We start from the raw sequence: 20395 nt of genomic DNA on the forward strand, positions 1-20395 counted from the left end.
GTTTATGGTCTGGGGCTGGGGTCCACAGGGCTTGTGTAGGAGGGGTATGTGTGGGTGTGTCAGGGGGGGCCAGAGAGCTTCTCTCTGTAGTAGGTGTCCCCATTTGAGCCTCCTTGTTGACTGGGGGTGTGGGTAAAGGGTTGTCGGTATGGGGGGTGTTAGGGGTGGTGAGGGGCTGCAGCTTCTGTCTAGGAGTCTCTACAGTCTGTTCTCTGTGATGCAGCACCCTCTTGATGACAGACAACTCCTTTACCATCTCCTCCTTTTCCTGCACTAGCTCTCTCTTCATAGTGGCCTTTACCTCCTCAAGCGCTGTGGTAAGGCTCTCTCTCAGCTCCTGGACAGAGTTCTTCAGCTGGGTCCTGCACTGGTTGATCTGGTCCGGTAGAAGCTCTGTGTCTGGGCTGGTGGTGGTGTAGCTGGGGGGTTGCTCCTTTAGCTCAGTAACCCATACCTCTAACAGAGTAGTGTGGTCTTGGCTCTGTTGTTTTCTCTCTCTTGCTCTCTCTCTGTGGTTCTCTCTCTCTCTGTGGTTCTCTCTCTCTGTGTGGTTCTCTCTCTCTCTGTGTGGTTCTCTCTCTCTCTCTCTCTCTCTCTCTCTCTCTCTCTCTCTCTCTCTCTCTCTCTCTCTCTCTCTCTGTGGTTCTCTCTCTCTCTCTCTCTCTCTCTCTCTCTCTCTCTCTCTCTCTCTCTCTCTCTCTCTCTCTCTCTGTGGTTCTCTCTCTCTCTCTCTCTCTCTCTCTCTCTGTGGTTCTCTCTCTCTCACTCTCTCTCTCTCTCTCTGTTGTTCTCCCTCTTTTTTCTCACCTCCCTCGCTCTCCCTTGTTCGCCTTTTCTCAATAAAAAAAGCAAATGTACACAATTTGTAGACAATTGAGGAGTTGGAGAAGGAGATGTTGAATGATCAGAAGCTCCAGGGTCCAGCCACTGCAGCTGAAGTCAACCACATTCTGAAGAAGAAGGGCCTGGTGGACAAGTGAGTTACAGTTATATATGAATATATAGTGGATGAGTTTGACTTCCGAATCTTCTGAGAATGAGTTATGTTTCTAGGCTAGATAGGCCAGGAACTATAAGTAACTACTACCAACAGTAAATAGTTAACTCTTAGTAACTACTACCAATAGTAAATAATAAACTATTAGTAACTACTACCAGCATTAAATACTTCATAATACAGTCATAGCATGTCATAGAATGTCATAACAGCTGACCTAACTTGTTATAAACTGTTGTGTGGTAGGTTTTGTAGGTTTTGACACTCTTATGTAGGTGTCATAACCAGCCATAAAATAACGCAATTTATGTCAAAACAGGTCTAAATGTATGTGTCATGACAGTGTTATGACCATATTACAACAGGTTGTGACAAGTTATGTCAGCTACTATGACATGGTTATGACTGTAAAGTGTTAGCAAAAAAGGAAAATACTGTGATTGAATAATTATTATTTAAGTTCATTATCATTTCTACACACGTTCTACCTGGTTTAAGTTGTTTTTGTTCAGACTGGAGTATTTTTTCATTTAAAACATTAAAAAAATAAAAAATAATACTCTGACACCCATTCAAAACCTCCCCCGACCCAAATTTGTGACACGACCAATTAGTTGAGAAACGCTGAAAGAGAATATCCAAGGATTTTCTGCCTGCTGCAAGCCAGTGGATAATGCTGTAATTACTGGTGAAAAAGACCTGCAAAGAACGCCTGACCATAGTCATGATACAGTATGATGATAATAGCACAATAACGGTGCAATTTTTTATTTAACAAGTTAAGACAGTTAAGAGTAAATACTTATTTACAATAATGGCCTACCCTGGCCAAACCCAGACAACGCTGGGCCAATTGTGCGTCGCCCTATGGGACTCCTAATCGCGGCCGGATGTGATACAGCCTGGATTCGAACCACTGACTGTAGTGATGCCTCTTGCACTGAGATGCAGTGCCTTAGACCGCTGCACCAGTGCCTTAGACCTTAGACCACCAGTCAAAAGTTTGGACACACATACTCGTTCCAGGATTTTTCTGTGTTTTTACTATTTTCTACATTGTACATTTGTGAGAAAAGGTATGTAACTAGGCAAGTCAGTTGAGAACAAATTCTTATTTACAATGACAGCCTACCCGACCAACACTGGGCCAATTGTGTGCCACCCTATGGGACTCCCAATCACGGGCGGGTTGGGATACAGCCTGGATTCAAACCTCTGAGATGCAGTGCCTTAGACTACTGCGCCACTTGGTCTCAAGCCAGTGAGTTTATTAACATTCTTCATCAAGAATAACATTTTAAAATGTAATTATGGACAATGAAAGAAGTGGGAATATTATTCCCTTGTCATATATTTGCTACTTTTACTATCAATATTGCATAAAAAAATAGTTTTAAATACTGTATTTTGCAGATTATTTTGGGGTAGTGGGGTCTCTTGACTGAGACAACCTGGTTCAATTTGTGTCCCGAGGCAAATCCAGTTAAGAACCAATGCTTTAATTGACACAAACTGTCACGTCGGGTTGTGCGTGAGCGTTTGGTGTGTGGGGTCTCCTAAACCAGGGGAGGCGTAGACCTACTGTTTGTAGATCAGTTATTCTACACTTAACTTTGCTCAAACTGATCCTCTCCAACAGACTCAATCGCTGATCATCGGAGGTTATAAAAATGTGGCAATTAGGACAGTTAAAGGGGAGAGACAACCAGAAAATATAAACAATTCAAAATCAGAATATTGTTTAAAAAAAAGAGCACGCCAATAACCTGCTGGGACGCTCTTTGCCGAAAACAATATATTCTGCAAAACCTGCAATTTAGCATTAGATTATTATACATATGGATATGAAGGGCATATTTATAACAGAAAATGTAGAGTGGGATTTGTAGACTATTTTCAGAACATAAATGGCTGACATATTTTCATTAGCTATAGAAATAAAACCCCAACAACTTCTCCAACTCGGTAAAGACGGCAGTATATGGAGTATATTTCTGTCTCCACAAAGCGCAGGTTCTCGGGAACACTGTTGAATAGTTCACTGCCTGAATAGTTCTCTACCTGTATCAGACAGAACAAATTTGAACGTTTTCTTTTTCACCTAGCTCTCCTACAAAATGTGAAGAACATATTGGTCTTGTGTGTCAGTGGATTCCTCCATTATTATGGAGACGCTTTCACATATATATATTTTTTTACCAGACTGCGCCTCCGTTCTTTACGTATGTTAATGAATGCACATGTATTTGGGAATTGTAATTTTTTTGGAGGGATGTTGGCGCTTGCAAAAGCCTTATCCTCAGCATTTACGTTCTTAGGCTTACGTATATTTCTATAGTGCATGAAAATGGCTAATTTGTTCGGACATTTTCTTAGATAAAATGCCTATTATACCCTTTTAATGTTGATAACAGACGTTGAATAAGTTAAATATTTATGTTGATAATGTCCTTAAGATATGGTAATCGGACATGGTGCATTAGGCTAAAGCGTAGGCTGCTGATGAGAACAATTGTCGGCAAACATTTAATTTGCAGTCAATCCACATGGTTGGGAATTTATTTTGGGCTAATTTAATAACTACGTTAGATGATCATGGTACGCCCACCTGACAATTAATTCACACTTGGTGTGAGGTGGCGCTGTATGGGTCTCTTGCTGTCGGTTGATTGAAATGTGGGGTAATCATGACATTTCAGAACGTCTCCCTTGTAATACTATGGATGGCCGCTTGGTGGTGGCCTTCTCTTGTTCAACTTTTAAAGTCAAGTCTGGGGGTCAAGACAATTTTCTACATACATCACACATTCACCTATATTGGGCACACGATTTTAATCACGGATTATTATTGATTATCTCTTATTTTGACAAGAACGCTAGCTAGCTAGGTGGCTGCGGACTGGCAAAGTAACAGTATTCCATCAATGAAACCTCTGAATAGCGGGCGGGAGGTGGGGCTGTGGCCCATTTCACTTCCTTAATCCAAGAAGTCCATCACGTCAGGGGCACGAAACGGAGGGACGGCGGTGGAAACGTTTCTCAAGTTTTTCCTTAGGATATATTTATTTAATTGAAACCACTTTTGGTGACCATGGCTGCTCTTTCAGCCTGGTTTTGGAACGAGAGATTTTGGCTCCCACATAATGTGACTTGGGCGGACCTTGCAGACCCAGCGCCCGGGGTGGAGTATCCAAAAGCCAGTCACTTGCTCTCTGCCTTACCGCTGGCTTTGGGGATCTTTGCGGTCAGAATACTATTTGAGAGGTACGTACTGTCTGTTTTTTGAACTCATATCATTACGTTCATCAACTCTTTCTTGAAGATAACACTCGCCCTGCCGTGCCAGAGTCTTTGCAGCCACAAAAACTACTCGAATATGTAATAATTGAAAGGAAGTGTACTTGGAATTGCTTAAGAACCTAAGGTCATTTGGGAGGTTTGCCCACCCTAGCTAGCTAAGCTAACCTGTTGTCTGTCTGGTTGCCTGTCACTGGAGCAAGCCAACTCATTCTAGCTTTCTTCCAACTTATTTATGAAACAATCTTCAAAATGTTCTTAAAGTTTATGTTCTGGTGCCTCTAGGGCAGTTCAGAAAGATGATTGAGGACCTAATTACTGATGAATGAGGACCTAATTACTGATGAATGTGTTTGTTTTTTATGACCGTGTTTTTCTTTCTGTTTGCTATTTTGTATTTATATTGATGTGTGTATTTTCTGTCATTTAGACCTTGCTCTCAGTATGACTCCCTGATAAAAAAATAAAGGTTAAATCAATCAATCAATGCAAACCATCTAAATTGATAAATAAAGTAAGTTCATTATCTCTTTGATGTAATAACTTTGGCAGACACTCAGTGACTGTACATCAGAACTTGATGACAGTTGTCAGGGCTGGCTATGGCCGGTGTTGTTAGGCAGTTATTACACAGTCAACGTTACATCATTCCTCTGTTGTTGCTAGGCTACAGCCCACCCGCAATACACAGGTTGCCTGCAATTCAAATCAGGCTTGTCAATTATAGCTATAAAACTGCTGGAGAGAGTAAACATGTATAACAGACCCTTGTCACTGAGAAAATGGGAATGACAAAATGACACAGCATGGAAAGAAACGGTTACACTTTTGAGAGTTTTAGGGCTTAGTTAGGTTGAAATCAAAAAACAAAGTCCTGTGATGATGAACAGTTCAATTGTAGGCTTGTCATAGTGGCTCTGGATATTGTGGGCATTTCACCACATTTGTCATACTTTTAGTGCCCTTTTTCATAAAGTGTCTCAGAATAGGAATGATGTTTTAAAATAGGCATACATTTTGAAGATTGTATCAGTCTGGTCTCATAAACTACACGTAACATAGTTCATGTGAATCCGGGAAACTGTTTTGCTACATTAGAGGGTAGGTTATCGTAACATATTGTATGAATTGCAATTTGTAACATATCATACGAATTGTAATTTGTAACATATCATACAAAATGAATGATGGCATCCACAATTTAATACATACCATATGAAATGTAACATATTTTACTAATTAGAGGGACCCAGATTTACATTTATTATGTTACGTCTACCCCTGAGTCCAGGTTGGTTAAATGTGCAGGTGGGACCTAGACCACCTCTACTCCCAGATGCCTGATACCGCCCCAGATCTTCACAGTGCAAAGGAGACGGGCAGCTCAAGGGCAATGGGTTTGTTTCTGGATGTAAGGGACCTCTAGCCTTCCTCACCTCTATACTTCCTCACCTCTCAGGAGAATAAATCAATCAAATAAATAACATTTTATTTGCTGTGAATACTTACAAGCCCTTAACCAACGATGCAGAATTGTTTAAAAAAGTAAATAAAAAATACATGTAAAAAGTAACACAATAAAATAACGAGGCTATATACAGGGGGTACCGGTACCGATTCAATTTGCGGAGGTACAGGTTAGTCGAGGTAATCTGTACATGTAGGTGGGGGGTGAAGTGACTATGCACAGATAATAAACAGTGAGTAGCAGCAGTGTAAAAAAGGGGGTCAATGCAAATAGTCCGAGTAGCCATTTGATTAACGGTTCAGCAGTCTAATGGCTTGGGGGTAGAAGCTGTTCAGGAGCCTTTTGATCCCAGAATTGGCACTCCGGTACCGCTTGCCGTGTGTTGGGTAGCCAATCACCACATTAACTTGGCACATAAACACGGCCAAGAATAGAATAGACTGTTACGAGTACCAACTATGACATCTGTAGGAGGATTATATCTGTAGAAGGATTATACTCCCTCCTATCTGAGATATCTACTGCAGCCCTCATCCTCCACATACAACACCTGTTCTGCCAGTCACATTCTGTTAAATGTCCTCAAAGCACACACATCCCTGGGTCGCTCCTCTTTTCAGTTTGCTGCAGCTGGCGACTGGAACGAGCTGCAACGAGCTGCAACAAACACTCAAACTGGACAGTTTTATCTCCATCTCTTCATTCAAAGACTCAATCATGGACACTCTTACTGACAGTTGTGGCTGCTTCGCGTGATGTATTGTTGTCTCTACCTTCTGGCCCTTTGTGCTGTTGACTGTGTCCAATAATGTTTGTACCATGTTGTGCTGCTGCCATGTTGTTATGTTGTGTTGCTACCATGCTGTGTTGTCATGTGTTGCTGCCTTGCTATGTTGTTGTCTTAGTTCTCTCTTTATGTAGTGTTGTGTTGTCTCTCTTGTCATGATGTGTGTGTTGTCCTATATTTATAAACTCAGCAAAAAAAGAAACATCCCTTTTTCAGGACCCTGTCTTTCAAAGATAATTCATAAAAATCCAAATAACTTCACAGATCTTCATTGTTCACTGTTTCCCATGCTTGTTCAATGAACCATGAACAATTAATGAACATGCACCTGTGGAACGGTCGTTAAGACACTAACAGCTTACAGACGGTAGGCAATTAAGGTCACAGTTATGAAAACTTAGGACACTAACTGACTACTGACTCTGAAAAACACCAAAAGAAAGATGCCCAGGGTCCCTGCTCATCTGCATTAACGTGCCTTAGGCATGCTGCAAGGAGGCATGAGGACTGCAGATGTGGCCAGGGCAATAAATTGCAATGTCCGTACTGTGAGACGCCTAAGACAGCGCTACAGGGAGACAGGACGGACAGCTGATTGTCCTCGCAGTGGCACACCACGTGCAACAACACCTGCACAGGATCGGTACATCTGAACATCACACCCTTCAGGACAGGTACATGATGGCAACAACAACTGCCCGAGTTACACCAGAAACGCACAATCCCTCCATCGGTGCTCAGACTGTCCGCAACAGCCTGAGAGAGGCTGGACTGAGGGCTTGTAGGCCTGTTGTAAGGCAGGTCTTCACCAGACATTACCGGCAACAACGTCGCCTATGGGCACAAACCCAACCGTCGCTGGACCAAACAGAACTGGCAAAAAGTGCTCTTCACTGATGAGTAGCGGTTTTGTCTCACAAGGGGTGATGGTCGGATTTGTGTTTATCGTCGAAGGGATGAGCGTTACACCGAGGCCTATACTCTGGAGCAGGATCGATTTGGAGGTGGAGGTGTCCGTCATGGTCTGGGGCGGTGTGTCACAGCATCATCGGACTGAGCTTGTTGTCATTGCAGGCAATTTCAACGCTGTGCGTTACAGGGAAGACATCCTCCTCCCTCATGTGGTACCCTTCCTGCAGGCTCATCCTGACATGACCCTCCAGCATTACAATGCCACCAGCCATACTGCTCGTTCTGTGAGTGATTTCCTGCAAGACAGGAATGTCAGTGTTCTGCCATGGCCAGCAAAGAGCCCGGATCTCAATCCCATTGAGCACATCAGGGACCTGTTGGATCGGAGGGTGAGGGCTAGGGCCATTCCCCCCAGAAATGACCGGGAACTTGCAGGTGCCTTGGTGGAAGAGTGGGGTAACATCTCACAGCAAGAACTGGCAAATCTGGTGCAGTCCATGAGGAGGAGATGCACTGCAGTACTTAATGCAGCTGGTGGCCACACCAGATACTGACTGTTACTTTTGATTTCGAACCCCCCTTTGTTCAGGGACACATTATTCCATTTCTGTTAGTCACACGTCTGTGGAACTTGTTCAGTTTATGCCTCGGTAGTTGAATCTTGTTATGTTCACACAAATATTTACACATGTTAAATTTGCTGAACATAAGTTGACAGTTGACAGTGAGAGGACTTTTCTTTTTTTGCTGAGTTTATATATATATATATATATATATATATATATATATGTGTATATGTATTTATTTTTAATCCCAGGCCCCCGTCCACACTGGAGGCCTTTTGCCTTATGGTAGGCCGTCATTGTAAATAAGAATTTGTTCTTAAACTGACTTGCCTAGTTAAATAAAAAAATCTGTAGAAGGATTATATCTGTAGTAGGATTATATCTGTGGAGGGATTATATCTGTGGAGGGGTTATATCTGTAGTAGGGATTATATCTGTAGTAGGGATTATATCTGTGGGGGGATTATATCTGTAGTAGGATTATATCTGTGGAGGGATTATATCTGTAGTAGGATTATATCTGTGGAGGGATTATATCTGTAGTAGGATTATATCTGTGGAGGGATTATATCTGTGGAGGGATTATATCTGTAGTAGGGTTATATCTGTAGTAGGGATTATATCTGTAGAAGGTTTATATCTGTGGAGGGATTATATCTGTGGAGGGATTATATCTGTAGTAGGGTTATATCTGTAGTAGGGATTATATCTGTAGAAGGTTTATATCTGTGGAGGGATTATATCTGTAGTAGGTTTATATCTGTGGAGGGATTATATCTGTAGTAGGATTATATCTGTGGAGGGATTACATCTGTAGTAGGATTATATCTGTGGAGGGATTATATCTGTAGTAGGATTATATCTGTGGAGGAATTATATCTGTAGTAGGATTATATCTGTGGAGGGATTATATCTGTAGAAGGTTTATATCTGTAGTATCATATAATATTTAGCTAAATATACATGAAATAAAAATATAGTACAAAACACACATCACGACAAGAGAGACAACACAATACTACATAAAGAGAGACCTAAGACGACAACATAGCATTGCAGCAACACATGACAACACAGCATGGTAGCAACACAACATAACAACATGGTAGCAACACAACATGATAGCAGCACAAAACATGGTACAAACATTGTTGGGCACAAACAACAGCACAAAGGGCTGTGCCTCTGGTCTGATCATCCTTTCCTGTTCAGAAGACCATTTGTAGTAGTAGTAACCCTCAGACTGTTCACTTTCCAACCGAGATTACAGGTAGCCTATCATGGATATACAACCTGGATAAATAAAGTTGACCAAGTCTACACTAGGCAATATCTAATAAAGCTGTTGGGTACCAGATTCACAGGACTGCAAACAGAAAAAACGTTCTCATGTCACCCACTGTCAGCTCCTAAATGTTTGCAGTCTGACTCTTCACTTAACAATGGAGGTTATAGGCCTAAATTCATCGAGCTAGATAACAGATCTCTGTTGATGGCTCCGTCAGTCAGAGTAAGCTACATACTAACATTTTTAACATCTCATATTTATATTTTTGACAACTTTTACTTTTACTCCACTAAATCCCAAAAGAAAATAATGTACTTTCTACTCCATACATTTTCCCTGACACCCAAAAGTACTAGTTACATTTTGAATGCTTAGCAGGACAGGAAAATGGTCTAATTCACGCACTTATCAAGAGAACATCCCTGGTCATCCCTACTGCATCTGATCTGGCTGAGTCAATAAACACAAGTGCTTTCTTTGTAAATGATGTCTGAATGTTGGAGTGTGCCCCTGGCTATCTGTAAAAAACAACAAAATAAGAAAATCGTGCTGTTTGCTTAATATAAGGAATTTGAAATGATTTATACTTTTACTTTTGATACTTAAGTATATTTTAGCAATTACATTTACTATTGAAAGTTAAGTATATTTAAAACCAAATACTTTTTTATTTTTACTCAAGTAGGATTTTACTGGGTGACTTTTACTTGAGTCATTTTCTATTAACCTCTACAGAGTACCTAACCCGGATCCGGGAGCACCCCCCCCCCCCCCCACACACTGATTAGCATCGCTAGCATAGCGTCACAATTAAATAGTAGCATCTAAATATCATTAAATCACAAGTCCAAGACACCCAATGAAAGACACAGATCTTGTGAATAAAACCACCATTTCAGATTTTTTTAATGTTTTACAGGGAAGACAAAATATGTAAATCTATTAGCTAAACACGTTAGCAAAAGACACCATTTTCTTACTCCAACAGTTTCTTACTCCATCAGGTGCTATCACCAATTCGGCTAAACTAAGATATTGATAGCCACAAACCAACAAACAAATTCATAAGATGACAGTCTGATAACATATTTATGGTATAGCATAGTTTTTTTTTTTTAAATGTGCATTTTTCAGGTATAAATCACAGTTCTACATTGCAGCTGCAATCTGATATAGTGCTGATGCAGCTAGAACAATTACAGAGACCAACGTTATATAACTAATTACTTGTCTTAAAACATTTCAGAAAAAATACACAGCGTACAGACATTGAAAGCCCAACATCTGGTGAATCCAAACAATATTTCAGATTTTTTAAATGTTTTATAGCGAAAACAAAATGTATCGCTAAATTAGCATAACCAGGCCAGCCAGAACCGGCTGGACGCGCCCGACCAGTTCACATGCACGACAGATATATGAAATAACATCGTAAATTGGGTCTTACTATTGCTGGTCTTTCATCAGAATGTTGATCAAGGTGTCCTTAGTCCTGATGAGTCGTTCAATCCATTCACAATGGCAACCTCCCCTCTTCATTTAGCCTGGGTACTGGTCGACTGGCACGGTCCATGTCCAAAGTTAAAAAACTCAAAGAACGGAACACGGCAAAACTCCCGAAAAAATTTGAATAATCTGATTAAACTATATTGAAAAAACATACATTACGGTGATATGGTCACATGTATCAAACAAACTTCGACACGGAGATAGTTTTCATCCGTAACGTCAGCATAACAAAAGACAATGGCACCTCTGAAAACGCGCATCTCAGAAACCGGAAGTTGTCGGTCACGCTAAAGAAATAGGTCTTATTTCACGTCAGTACAAGATAAACAAAAAATTTCTCCTCTGACGTCTTCCAGACACCCAGAGGAAGAAGAAGGAAGTGTGTTTCGGGTCATAGGTCGCGTGACCATATATAGGCAGAGCTTTGAAGCGAGCATACACATCTTGCAATCTTCTTCTGGCTCAGGGAAAGTGCTGTGAAATGACCTGTGTTTGACTCAGAGACAAAATTGGAACGGTTTTAGAAACCATAGCTTGTTTTCTATCCAATGGCATATGGTTATATGCATATAGTAACAGCAATAATTGAATAAGAGGCAGTTTAATCTGTAGAGGCAATTATGCTAATGCAAAACAGCACCCCCTGTATTCTCAAGAAGTTTTAAGGTATCGTTACTTTTACTCAAGTATGACTATTGGGTACTTTTTACACCACTGGTAAACACTGATAACTAAGCTAGTTTATTTACCCTATGGTGTAAACACTTAGAATTAAACTAGTTTACACCATAGTGTAAACACTGATCATTTAATAAAATAAAATCGAATTAGTCACGTGCCAAATACAACAGGTATTTGGATGCACTGTTTACATGCGCCAAATACAACAGGCCCCTAACCAACAATGCCGTTAAAAAATGTTTTATAAGAATAAGAAAAAATAGTAGCAAGTAATTAAAGAGCAGCAGTAAAATAACAATAGCGAGACTATATACAGGGGGGTACAGGTACAGAGTCAATGTGCAGGGGACGAGGTAATTGAGGTAATATGTACATGTAGGTAGAGTTATTAAAGTGACTACGCATAGATGATAACAACAGAGAGAAGCAGGGGTGTGTGAGGGAGGGGGGCAATGCAAATAGTCTGGGTAGCCATTTGATTAGATGTTCAGGAGTCTTATGGCTTGGGGGTAGAAGCTGTTTAGAGCTGTCTTGGACCTAAACTTGGTGCTCCGGTACCGTTTCCCGTGTGGTAGCAGAGAGAACAGTCTATGACTAGGGTGGCTGGAGTCTTTGACAATTTTAGGGCCTTCCTCTGACACCGCCTGGTATAGAGGTCCTGGATGGCAGGAATCTTGGCCCCAGTGATGTACTGGGCTGTACCCACTACCCTATGTAGTGCTTTGCGGTCGGAGGCCGAGCAGTCGCCATACCAGGCAGTGATGCAACCAGACAGGATGCTCTCGATGGTGCAGCTGTAGAACCTTTTGAGGATCTGAGGACCCATGCCAAATCTTTTCAGTCTCCTGAGGGGGAATAGATTTTGTTGTGCCCTCTTCATGACTGTCTTGGTGTGCTTGGACCATGTTAGTTTGTTGGTGATGTGGACACCAAGGAACTTGAAGCTCTCAATCTGCTCCACTGCAGTCCCGTTGATGAGAATGCGGGCGTGATCGGTCCGCTTTTTCCTGTACAGTCGTGGCCAAAAGTTTTGAGAATGACACAAATATTCATTTTCACAAAGTCTGCTGCTTCAGTTTGTATGATGGCAATTTGTATATTCTCCAGAATGTTATGAAGAGTGATCAGATGAATTGCAATTAATTGCAAAGTCCCTCTTTGCCATGCAAATGGAATGAATCACCAAAAAACATTTCCACTGCATTTCAGCCCTGCCACAAAAGGACCAGCTGACATCATGTCAGTGATTCTTTCGTTAACACAGGTGTGTGTTGACGAGGATAAGGCTGGAGATCACTCTGTCATGCTGATTGAGTTCGAATAACAGACTGGAAGTTTCAAAAGGAGGGTGGTGCTTGGAATCACTGTTCTTCCTCTGTCATCCATGGTTACCTGCAAGGAAACAGGTGCCGTCATCATTGCTTTGCACAAAAAGGGCTTCACAGGCAAGGATATTGCTGGCAGTAAGATTGCACCTAAATCAACCATTTATCGGATCATCAAGAACTTCAAGGAGAGCGGTTCAATTGTTGTGAAGAAGGCTTCAGGGCACCCAAGAAAGTCAAGCAAGCACCAGGTCGGTCTCCTAAAGTTGATTCAGCTGCGGGATCGGGGCACCACCAGTACAGAGCTTGCTCAGGAATGGCAGCAGGCAGGTGTGAGTGCATCTGCACGCACAGTGAGGCAAAGACTTTTGGAGGATGGCCTGGTGTCAAGAAGGGCAACAAAGAAGCCACTTCTCCCCAGGAAAATCATCAGGGACAGACTGATATTCTGCAAAAGGCGCAGGGATTGGACTGCTGAGGACTGGGGTAAAGTCATTTTCTCTGATGAATCCCCTTTCCGATTGTTTGGGGCATCCGTAAAAAAGCTTGTCCAGAGAAGACAAGGTGAGCGCTACCATCAGTCCTGTGTCATGCCAACAGTAAAGCATCCTGAGACCATTCATGTGTGGGGTTGCTTCTCAGCCAAGGGAGTGGGCTCACTCACAATTTTGCCTAAGAACACAACCATGAATAAAGAATGGTACCAACACATCCTCCGAGAGCAACTTCTCCCAACCATCCAGGAACAGTTTGGTGACGAACAATGCCTTTTCCAGCATAATGGAGCACCTTGCCATAAGGCAAAAGTGATAACTAAGTGGTTCGGGGAACAAAACATCGATACTTTGGGTCCTTGGCCAGGAAACTCCCCAGACCTTAATCCTATTGAGGGCAGTGTGGTCAATCCTCAAGAGGCGGGTGGACAAACAAAAACCCACAAATTCTAACAAACTCCAAGCATTGATTATGCAAAAATGGGCTGCCATCAGTCAGGATGTGGCCCAGAAATTAATTGACAGCATGCCAGGGCAGATTGCAGAGGTCTTGAAAAAGAAGAGTCAACACTGCAAATATTGACTCTTTGCATCAACTTCATGTAATTGTCAATAAAAGCCTTTGACACTTATGAAATGCTTGTAATTATACTTCAGTATTCCATACTATTCCATAATATCTAAAGACACTGAAGCAGCAAACTTTGTGAAAATTCATATTTGTGTCATTCTCAACATTTTTGGCCACGACTGTAATCCACAATCATCTCCTTTGTCTTGATCACATTGAGGGAGAGGTTGTTGTCCTGGCACCACACTGCCAGGTCTCTGATCTCCTCTCTATAGGCTGTCTTGCCGTTGTCGGTGATCAGGCCTACCACTGTTGTGTCATCTGCAAACTTAATGACGGTGTTGGAGTCGTGCTTGGCCGTGCAGTCATGAGTGAACAGGGAGTACAGGATGCAACTGAGCATGCACCCCTGAGAGGCCCCTGTGTTGAGGATCAGCATGACGGATGTGTTGTTACCTATCCTTACCACCTGGAGGTGGCCCGTCAGGAAGTCCAGGATCCAGTTGCAGAGGGAGGTGTTTAGTCCCAGGGTCCTTAGTGGCCTCAAAGCTCATCAATAAACTATGGTGTTGAACGCTGAGCTGTAGTCAATGAATAGCATTCTCACATAGGTGTTCCTTTTGTCCAGGTGGGAAAGGGCAGTGTGGAGTGCAATAGAGATTGCATCATTTGTGGATCTGTTATGGCGGTATGCAAAGTGGAATAGGTCTAGAGTTTTTGGGCTAATGGTGTTGACGTGAGCCATGACCAGCCTTTCAAAGCACTTCATGGCTACAGATGTGAGTGCTACAGGTCGGTAGTCATATAGGCAGGTTGTCTTAGTGTTCTTGGACTATGGTGGTCTGCTTAAAACATGTTGGTATTACAGACTCGGACAAGGAGAGGTTGAAAATGTCAGGGAAGACACTTGCCAGTTGGTCAGCGCATGCTCGCAGCACACGTCCTGGTAATCTGTCTGGCCCTGCGGCCTTGTGAATGTTGACCTGTTTAACTTCTCTAGGATAGGGGGCAGCATTTTCACGTTTGGATGAAAGCATACCCAAATTCAACTGCCAGCTACTCATCTCCAGAAGATAAGACATGCACATTGTTAGTAGATTTGGATAGAAACCACTCTGAAGTTTCTAAAACTGTTTGAAAGTTTAAGGAGCTCCTTTAACACCTCAGACTCAGTGACTGCCTGCAGGGAGAAACTTTGTAGAGGGCAGGGGAAAAAGAGGGAGAAGCATCTGGGATAGGCACATTAGAAGGGTGGGAGATGAGTAAATGTTGGACGGGCAAGGAGGCATGGCTGAGTCAAATAGGAATCCTGACTTAACTTGTAATGGATAGGGGGCAGCATTTTCACGTTTGGATGAAAAGCGTGCCCAGAGTAAACTGCCTGCTACTCAGTCCCAGTTGCTAATATATGTGTATTATTAGTATTTGGATAGAAAACACTCTAAAGTTTCTAAAACTGTTTGAATGATGTCTGTGAGTATAACAGAACTCATATGGCAGGCGAAAACCTGAGAAAAGTCCAACCAGGAAGTGGGAAATCTGAGGTTTGTAGGTTTTCAACTCTTGGCCTATCGAATACACAGTGTCTATGGGGTTATTTTGCACTTCCTAAGGCTTCCACTAGATGTCAACAGTCTTTAGAAACTTGTTTGATGCTTCTACTGTGAAGTGGGTCCGAATGAGAGGGGAATGAGTCAGGGCTCTGGCAGAATGCCATGTGAGAGCGAGCTCTGTTCCATTGCTTTTCTGAAGACAAAGGAATTCTCCGGTTAGAACATTATTGAATATTTATGTTAAAAACATCCTAAAGATTGATTCTATACTTCGTTTGACATGTTTCTACGGACTGTAATATGACTTTTCGTCTGAACTTTTGCCTGGACCTGACCGCGCGTCGTGAGTTTAGATTGTGTACTGAACGCGCGAACCAAAAGGAGTAATTTGGACATAAATGATGGACTTTATGGAACAAATCAAACATTTATTGTGGAACTGGGATTCCTGGGAGTGCATTCTGATGAAGATCATCAAAGGTAAGTGAATATTTATAATGCTATTTCTGACTTATGTTGACTCCAACATGGCGGATATCTCTTTGGGTTCATTTGTCGTCTGAGCGACGTACTCAGAATATTGCATGGTTTTCTTTTTCCGTAAAGTTTTTTTGAAATCTGACACAGCGGTTGCATTAAGGAGAAGTATATCTTTAAATCTTTGAATAACACTTGTATCTTTTATCAATGTTTATTATGAGTATTTCTGTGATTTGACGTGGCTCTGCAAATTCACGGGATGTTTTGGAGGCAAAGCCAAATGTAAACTGAGGTTTTTGGATATAAATATGAACTTGATCGAACGAAACATACATGTATTGTGTAACATGTTGTCCTGGGAGTGTCATCTGATTAACAATATCAAAGGTTAGTGATTCATTTTATCAATATTTCTGCTTTTTGTGACTCCTCTCTCCGTTGGAAAATCGCTGTATGCTTTCTGTGACTAGTTGCTGACCTAACATAATGATATGTTCTGCTTTCGCCGAAAAGCTTTTTTGAAATCGGACACTGTGGTTGGATTAACGAGAATTTTATCTTTAAAATTGTGTCTAATACTTGTATGTTTGAGAAAATTGAATTATGAGATTTCTGTTGATTGAATTTGGTGCCCTGCAATTTCATTGGCTGTTGGCGAGCGGAGCCCCAGTCCTAGACAGGTTAATGAAGTGGTGATTAAAGAGCTCAGCCATGTGCTTCTTGTCAGTAACAACCACGTCATCAACATTAAGGGACATGGGCAGCTGTGAGGAGGAGGGTTTATTCTCCTGGTCTGCAACCATTTTCCAGAACTTCTTGGGGTTAAACCCACAGAGAGAGAACTGCTCCTTAAAGTAACTAACTTTGGCCTTCCGGATAGCCTGAGTGCACTTATTTCTCATTTGCCTGAACGATAGCCAGTCAGCCTGAGTATGCGTGTGCCGAGCCTTTCGCCAAATGCAATTCTTTAGGTGGAGTAACTCTGCAAGATCACTGTCGAACCAGGGGCTGAACCTGTTTTTAATTCTAATTTTCTTTATGGGGGCGTGTTTGTTAACAACAATACCACTGAAAATATCAAAAAAGAAGGTCCAAGGGTCTTCGACAGAGGGGATCAAACTGATTCTATACCAATTTACAGAGGCCAGGTCATGAAGGAAGGCTTGCTCATTAAAGTTTTTTAGCAAGTGTCTATGACAAATCAGGACAGGTCGTTTCACTGAGCAGCCATTACAAACACAGTGATCACTGAGGTCATTACAGAGAACACCAGACTGATCAAATCATATCAAATGTATTAATATAGCCCTTCTTACATCAGCTGATATCTCAAAGGGCTGTACAGAAACCCAGCCTAAAACCCCAAACAGCAAGCAATGCAGGTATAGAAGCACGGTGGCTAGGAAAAACTCCCTAGAAATGCCAAAACCTAGGAAGAAACCTAGAGAGGAACCAGGCTATGAGGGGTGGCCAGTCCTCTTCTGGATGTGCCGGGTGAAAATTATAACAGAACATGGCCAAGATGTTCAAATGTTCATAAATGACCAGCATGGTCAAATAATAATAACCACAGTAGTTGTCGAGGGTGCAACAAGTCAGCACCTCAGGATTATATATCAGTTGGCTTTTCATAGCCGATCATTAAGAGTATCTCTACTGCTCCTGCAGTCTCTAGAGAGTTGAAAACAGAAGGTTGAGTTGTCTGAGAATTTATAGCACGACTTTTGATGCTCCTTGGTTGGGGTCTGAGCAGATTATTTGTTGCAATTGCAAACGTAATCAAATGGTGGTCCGATAGTCCAGGATTATGAGGAAAAACATTAAGATCCACAACATTTATTCCATGGGACAAAACTAGTTCCAGAGTATGACTGTGGCAGTGAGTAGGTCCAGAGACATGTTGGACAAAACCCACTGAGTCGATGATGGCTCCGAAAGCCTTTTGGAGTGGGTCTCTGGACTTTTCCATGTGAATATTAAAATCACCAAAAATTAGAATATTATCTGCTATGACTACAAGGTCCGATAGGAACTCAGTGAGGATCGCTGTATACGGCCCAGGAGGCCTGTAAACAGTAGCTATAAAAAGTGATTGAGTAGGCTGCATAGATTTCATGACTAGAAGCTCAAAAGACGAAAACGCCGGGGGGGTTTTTTAAATAGAAATTTGCTATCGTAAATGTTAGCAACACCTCCGCCTTTGCGGGATGCACGGGGGATATGGCCACTAGTGTAACCAGGAGGTGAGGCCTCATTTAACACAGTAAATTCATCAGGCTTAAGCCATGTTTCAGTCAGGCCAATACAAGATTATGATCAGTGATTAGTTCATTGACTGTAACTGCCTTTGAAGTGAGGAATCTAACATTAAGTAGCCCTATTTTGAGATGTGAGGTATCACGATCTCTTTCAATAATGGCAGGAATGGAGGAGGTCTTTATTCTAGTGAGATTGCTGAGGCGAACACCGCCATGTTTAGTTTTGCCCAACCTAGGTCGAGGCACAGACACGGTCTCAATGGAGATAGCTGAGCTGACTACACTGACTGTGCAAGTGGCAGACTCCACTAAGCTGGCAGGCTGGCTAACAGCCTGCTGCCTGGCCTGCACCCTATTTCATTGTGGAGTGTCGTGACGTTGTATTAGTTAATGTGGCGACTGTTACCCAAAATGGGGATTTAAAAGAGAGAGAAAGTACACGAGAAATATACATTTGGGTGAAATTGTCAGCTATGCTCATTCTAACCCTAGCCTTGCCCCAAACTGCCGCTATTATGAGTCAGAATATAATGATGTAATTACTTGTGGAAGGTCTCCGTGGATTTTCCCGCGTGGACCGCTCAAGCTGCTCAATGACGCACTTCTCCTGCGCACCTCTCTAGGTGTCCTCACGACACGATGTCCGTGTCCTTTGGCTTTACTGGCCTGTTCCTTCGTCCTCGCTCTGGAAGGGGTCTTTGGAGGACAAATAGCTCTGTAGCTCAGAGCTCACAGCGTAAAGATGAAAGAGTGTAGATACCACGATTCGATGGGGAGTGGAGGCTAGGTGGTTCGGCTTGAATACACCCGCTTAGACACGCTACTCATCCGCTACTCATCCGTAGCTTGGGTAGAAAAAGATTTCTTTGTCTTCAACTTGTTGCGTTTTGGATTCGTTGACCTTTTAGACCTTTGGCTGCAGCTCGGGTCACTTAGTCATGTATGTTAATTCTGCACTCACAGGTTTTATACCCTCGGGTCAGAAGTGGGCGTAACCGCCTTCAGGGCAATTCTCTGGGCGTACCAGGTTTAAGGGGCAAGGTATAGATTTTACTCAAATCCAATTTTAGACAACTAACTTCACATTTCATCTCTACCGAAACATTCTCTTTGATTTGGACATTTTCCACACAACGTACAATGTATAAACATCAAGCATATATGAGGAAAACTCTTAACGTTACAATGTTTTCATAATAACGTCATCTATTATCCTTTAATAACAAAACAAAAATGACGTACATTTTCATATTCCATCTATCGTCATGACCACCATTGTAGTTGACGGAAACCATTGTTCCAAAGTCCCTTTATTGCATGTTTACAGTTCTGAGGCTGGTTCTCCATAGTGAGAGGGAATGTTTTCTGTGGCCTCAGAATTACCATGGGTGTGAGGGGTCATAAAACCCCCACATCTTCAGACCCCTAGATCTCTCCTCATCTGTTGGGGTTGAGAGATAATCTGTAGGGTTGTGGTCTCCTGTAACCTGACCTGATCAGGACAGTCATGACAGGAGCTAGAGCCCTGTCTATGTTGGTAGAGAAGATGAGAGCACCCCTCCAGCTAGGATGGAGTCCGTCACTCCTCAACAGGCCAGGCTTGGTCCTGTTTTTTTTATTTTTTTTTATTAATTTTTTATTTTATCCCATTTTCTCCCCAATTTTCGTGGTATCCAATCGCTAGTAATTACTATCTTGTCTCATCGCTACAACTCCCGTACGGGCTCGGGAGAGACGAAGGTCGAAAGCCGTGCGTCCTCCGAAGCACAACCCAACCAAGCCGCACTGCTTCTTAACACAGCGCGCCTCCAACCCGGAAGCCAGCCGCACCAATGTGTCGGAGGAAACACCGTGTACCTGGCCCCCTTGGTTAGCGCGCACTGCGCCCGGCCCGCCACAGGAGTCGCTGGAGCGCGATGAGACAAGGATATCCCTACCGGCCAAACCCTCCCTAACCCGGACGACGCTATGCCAATTGTGCGTCGCCCCACGGACCTCCCGGTCGCGGCCGGCTGCGACAGAGCCTGGGCGCGAACCCAGAGACTCTGGTGGCGCAGCTAGCACTGCGATGCAGTGCTCTAGACCACTGCGCCACCCGGGAGGCCCCGGGTCTGTTCATGTTCTTGCCAAGTTACAGATTGTTCAGATAGAAAGGTATAGTGTAGGACAGATATGATCAGGTGATGTCTGTCAGGTTAGTATAGGGAAT

At 42.6% G+C, this 20395-nt stretch overlaps 1 protein-coding gene across 3 annotated transcripts in view; it reads left to right on the forward strand.

Annotated features, from left to right (window-relative positions):
• The first annotated feature begins 3738 nt into the window (after window positions 1-3738).
• LOC129815742 (ceramide synthase 5-like) overlaps window positions 3739-20395 on the forward strand; it is a 43754-nt gene continuing 27097 nt past the window's right edge. For 2 of the 3 annotated variants that reach the window (XM_055869827.1, XM_055869825.1), the window contains exon 1: window positions 3739-4261. In XM_055869827.1, the coding sequence (XP_055725802.1) occupies window positions 4089-4261 (173 nt within the window). In that variant the 5' untranslated portion in view covers window positions 3739-4088. The remainder of the gene's footprint in view (window positions 4262-20395) is intronic. The other variant, XM_055869828.1, reaches the window with a different exon arrangement.

The sequence above is a fragment of the Salvelinus fontinalis genome, chromosome 18 (assembly GCF_029448725.1).
Source record: "Salvelinus fontinalis isolate EN_2023a chromosome 18, ASM2944872v1, whole genome shotgun sequence".
In the NCBI taxonomy this organism is placed as follows: domain Eukaryota; kingdom Metazoa; phylum Chordata; class Actinopteri; order Salmoniformes; family Salmonidae; genus Salvelinus; species Salvelinus fontinalis.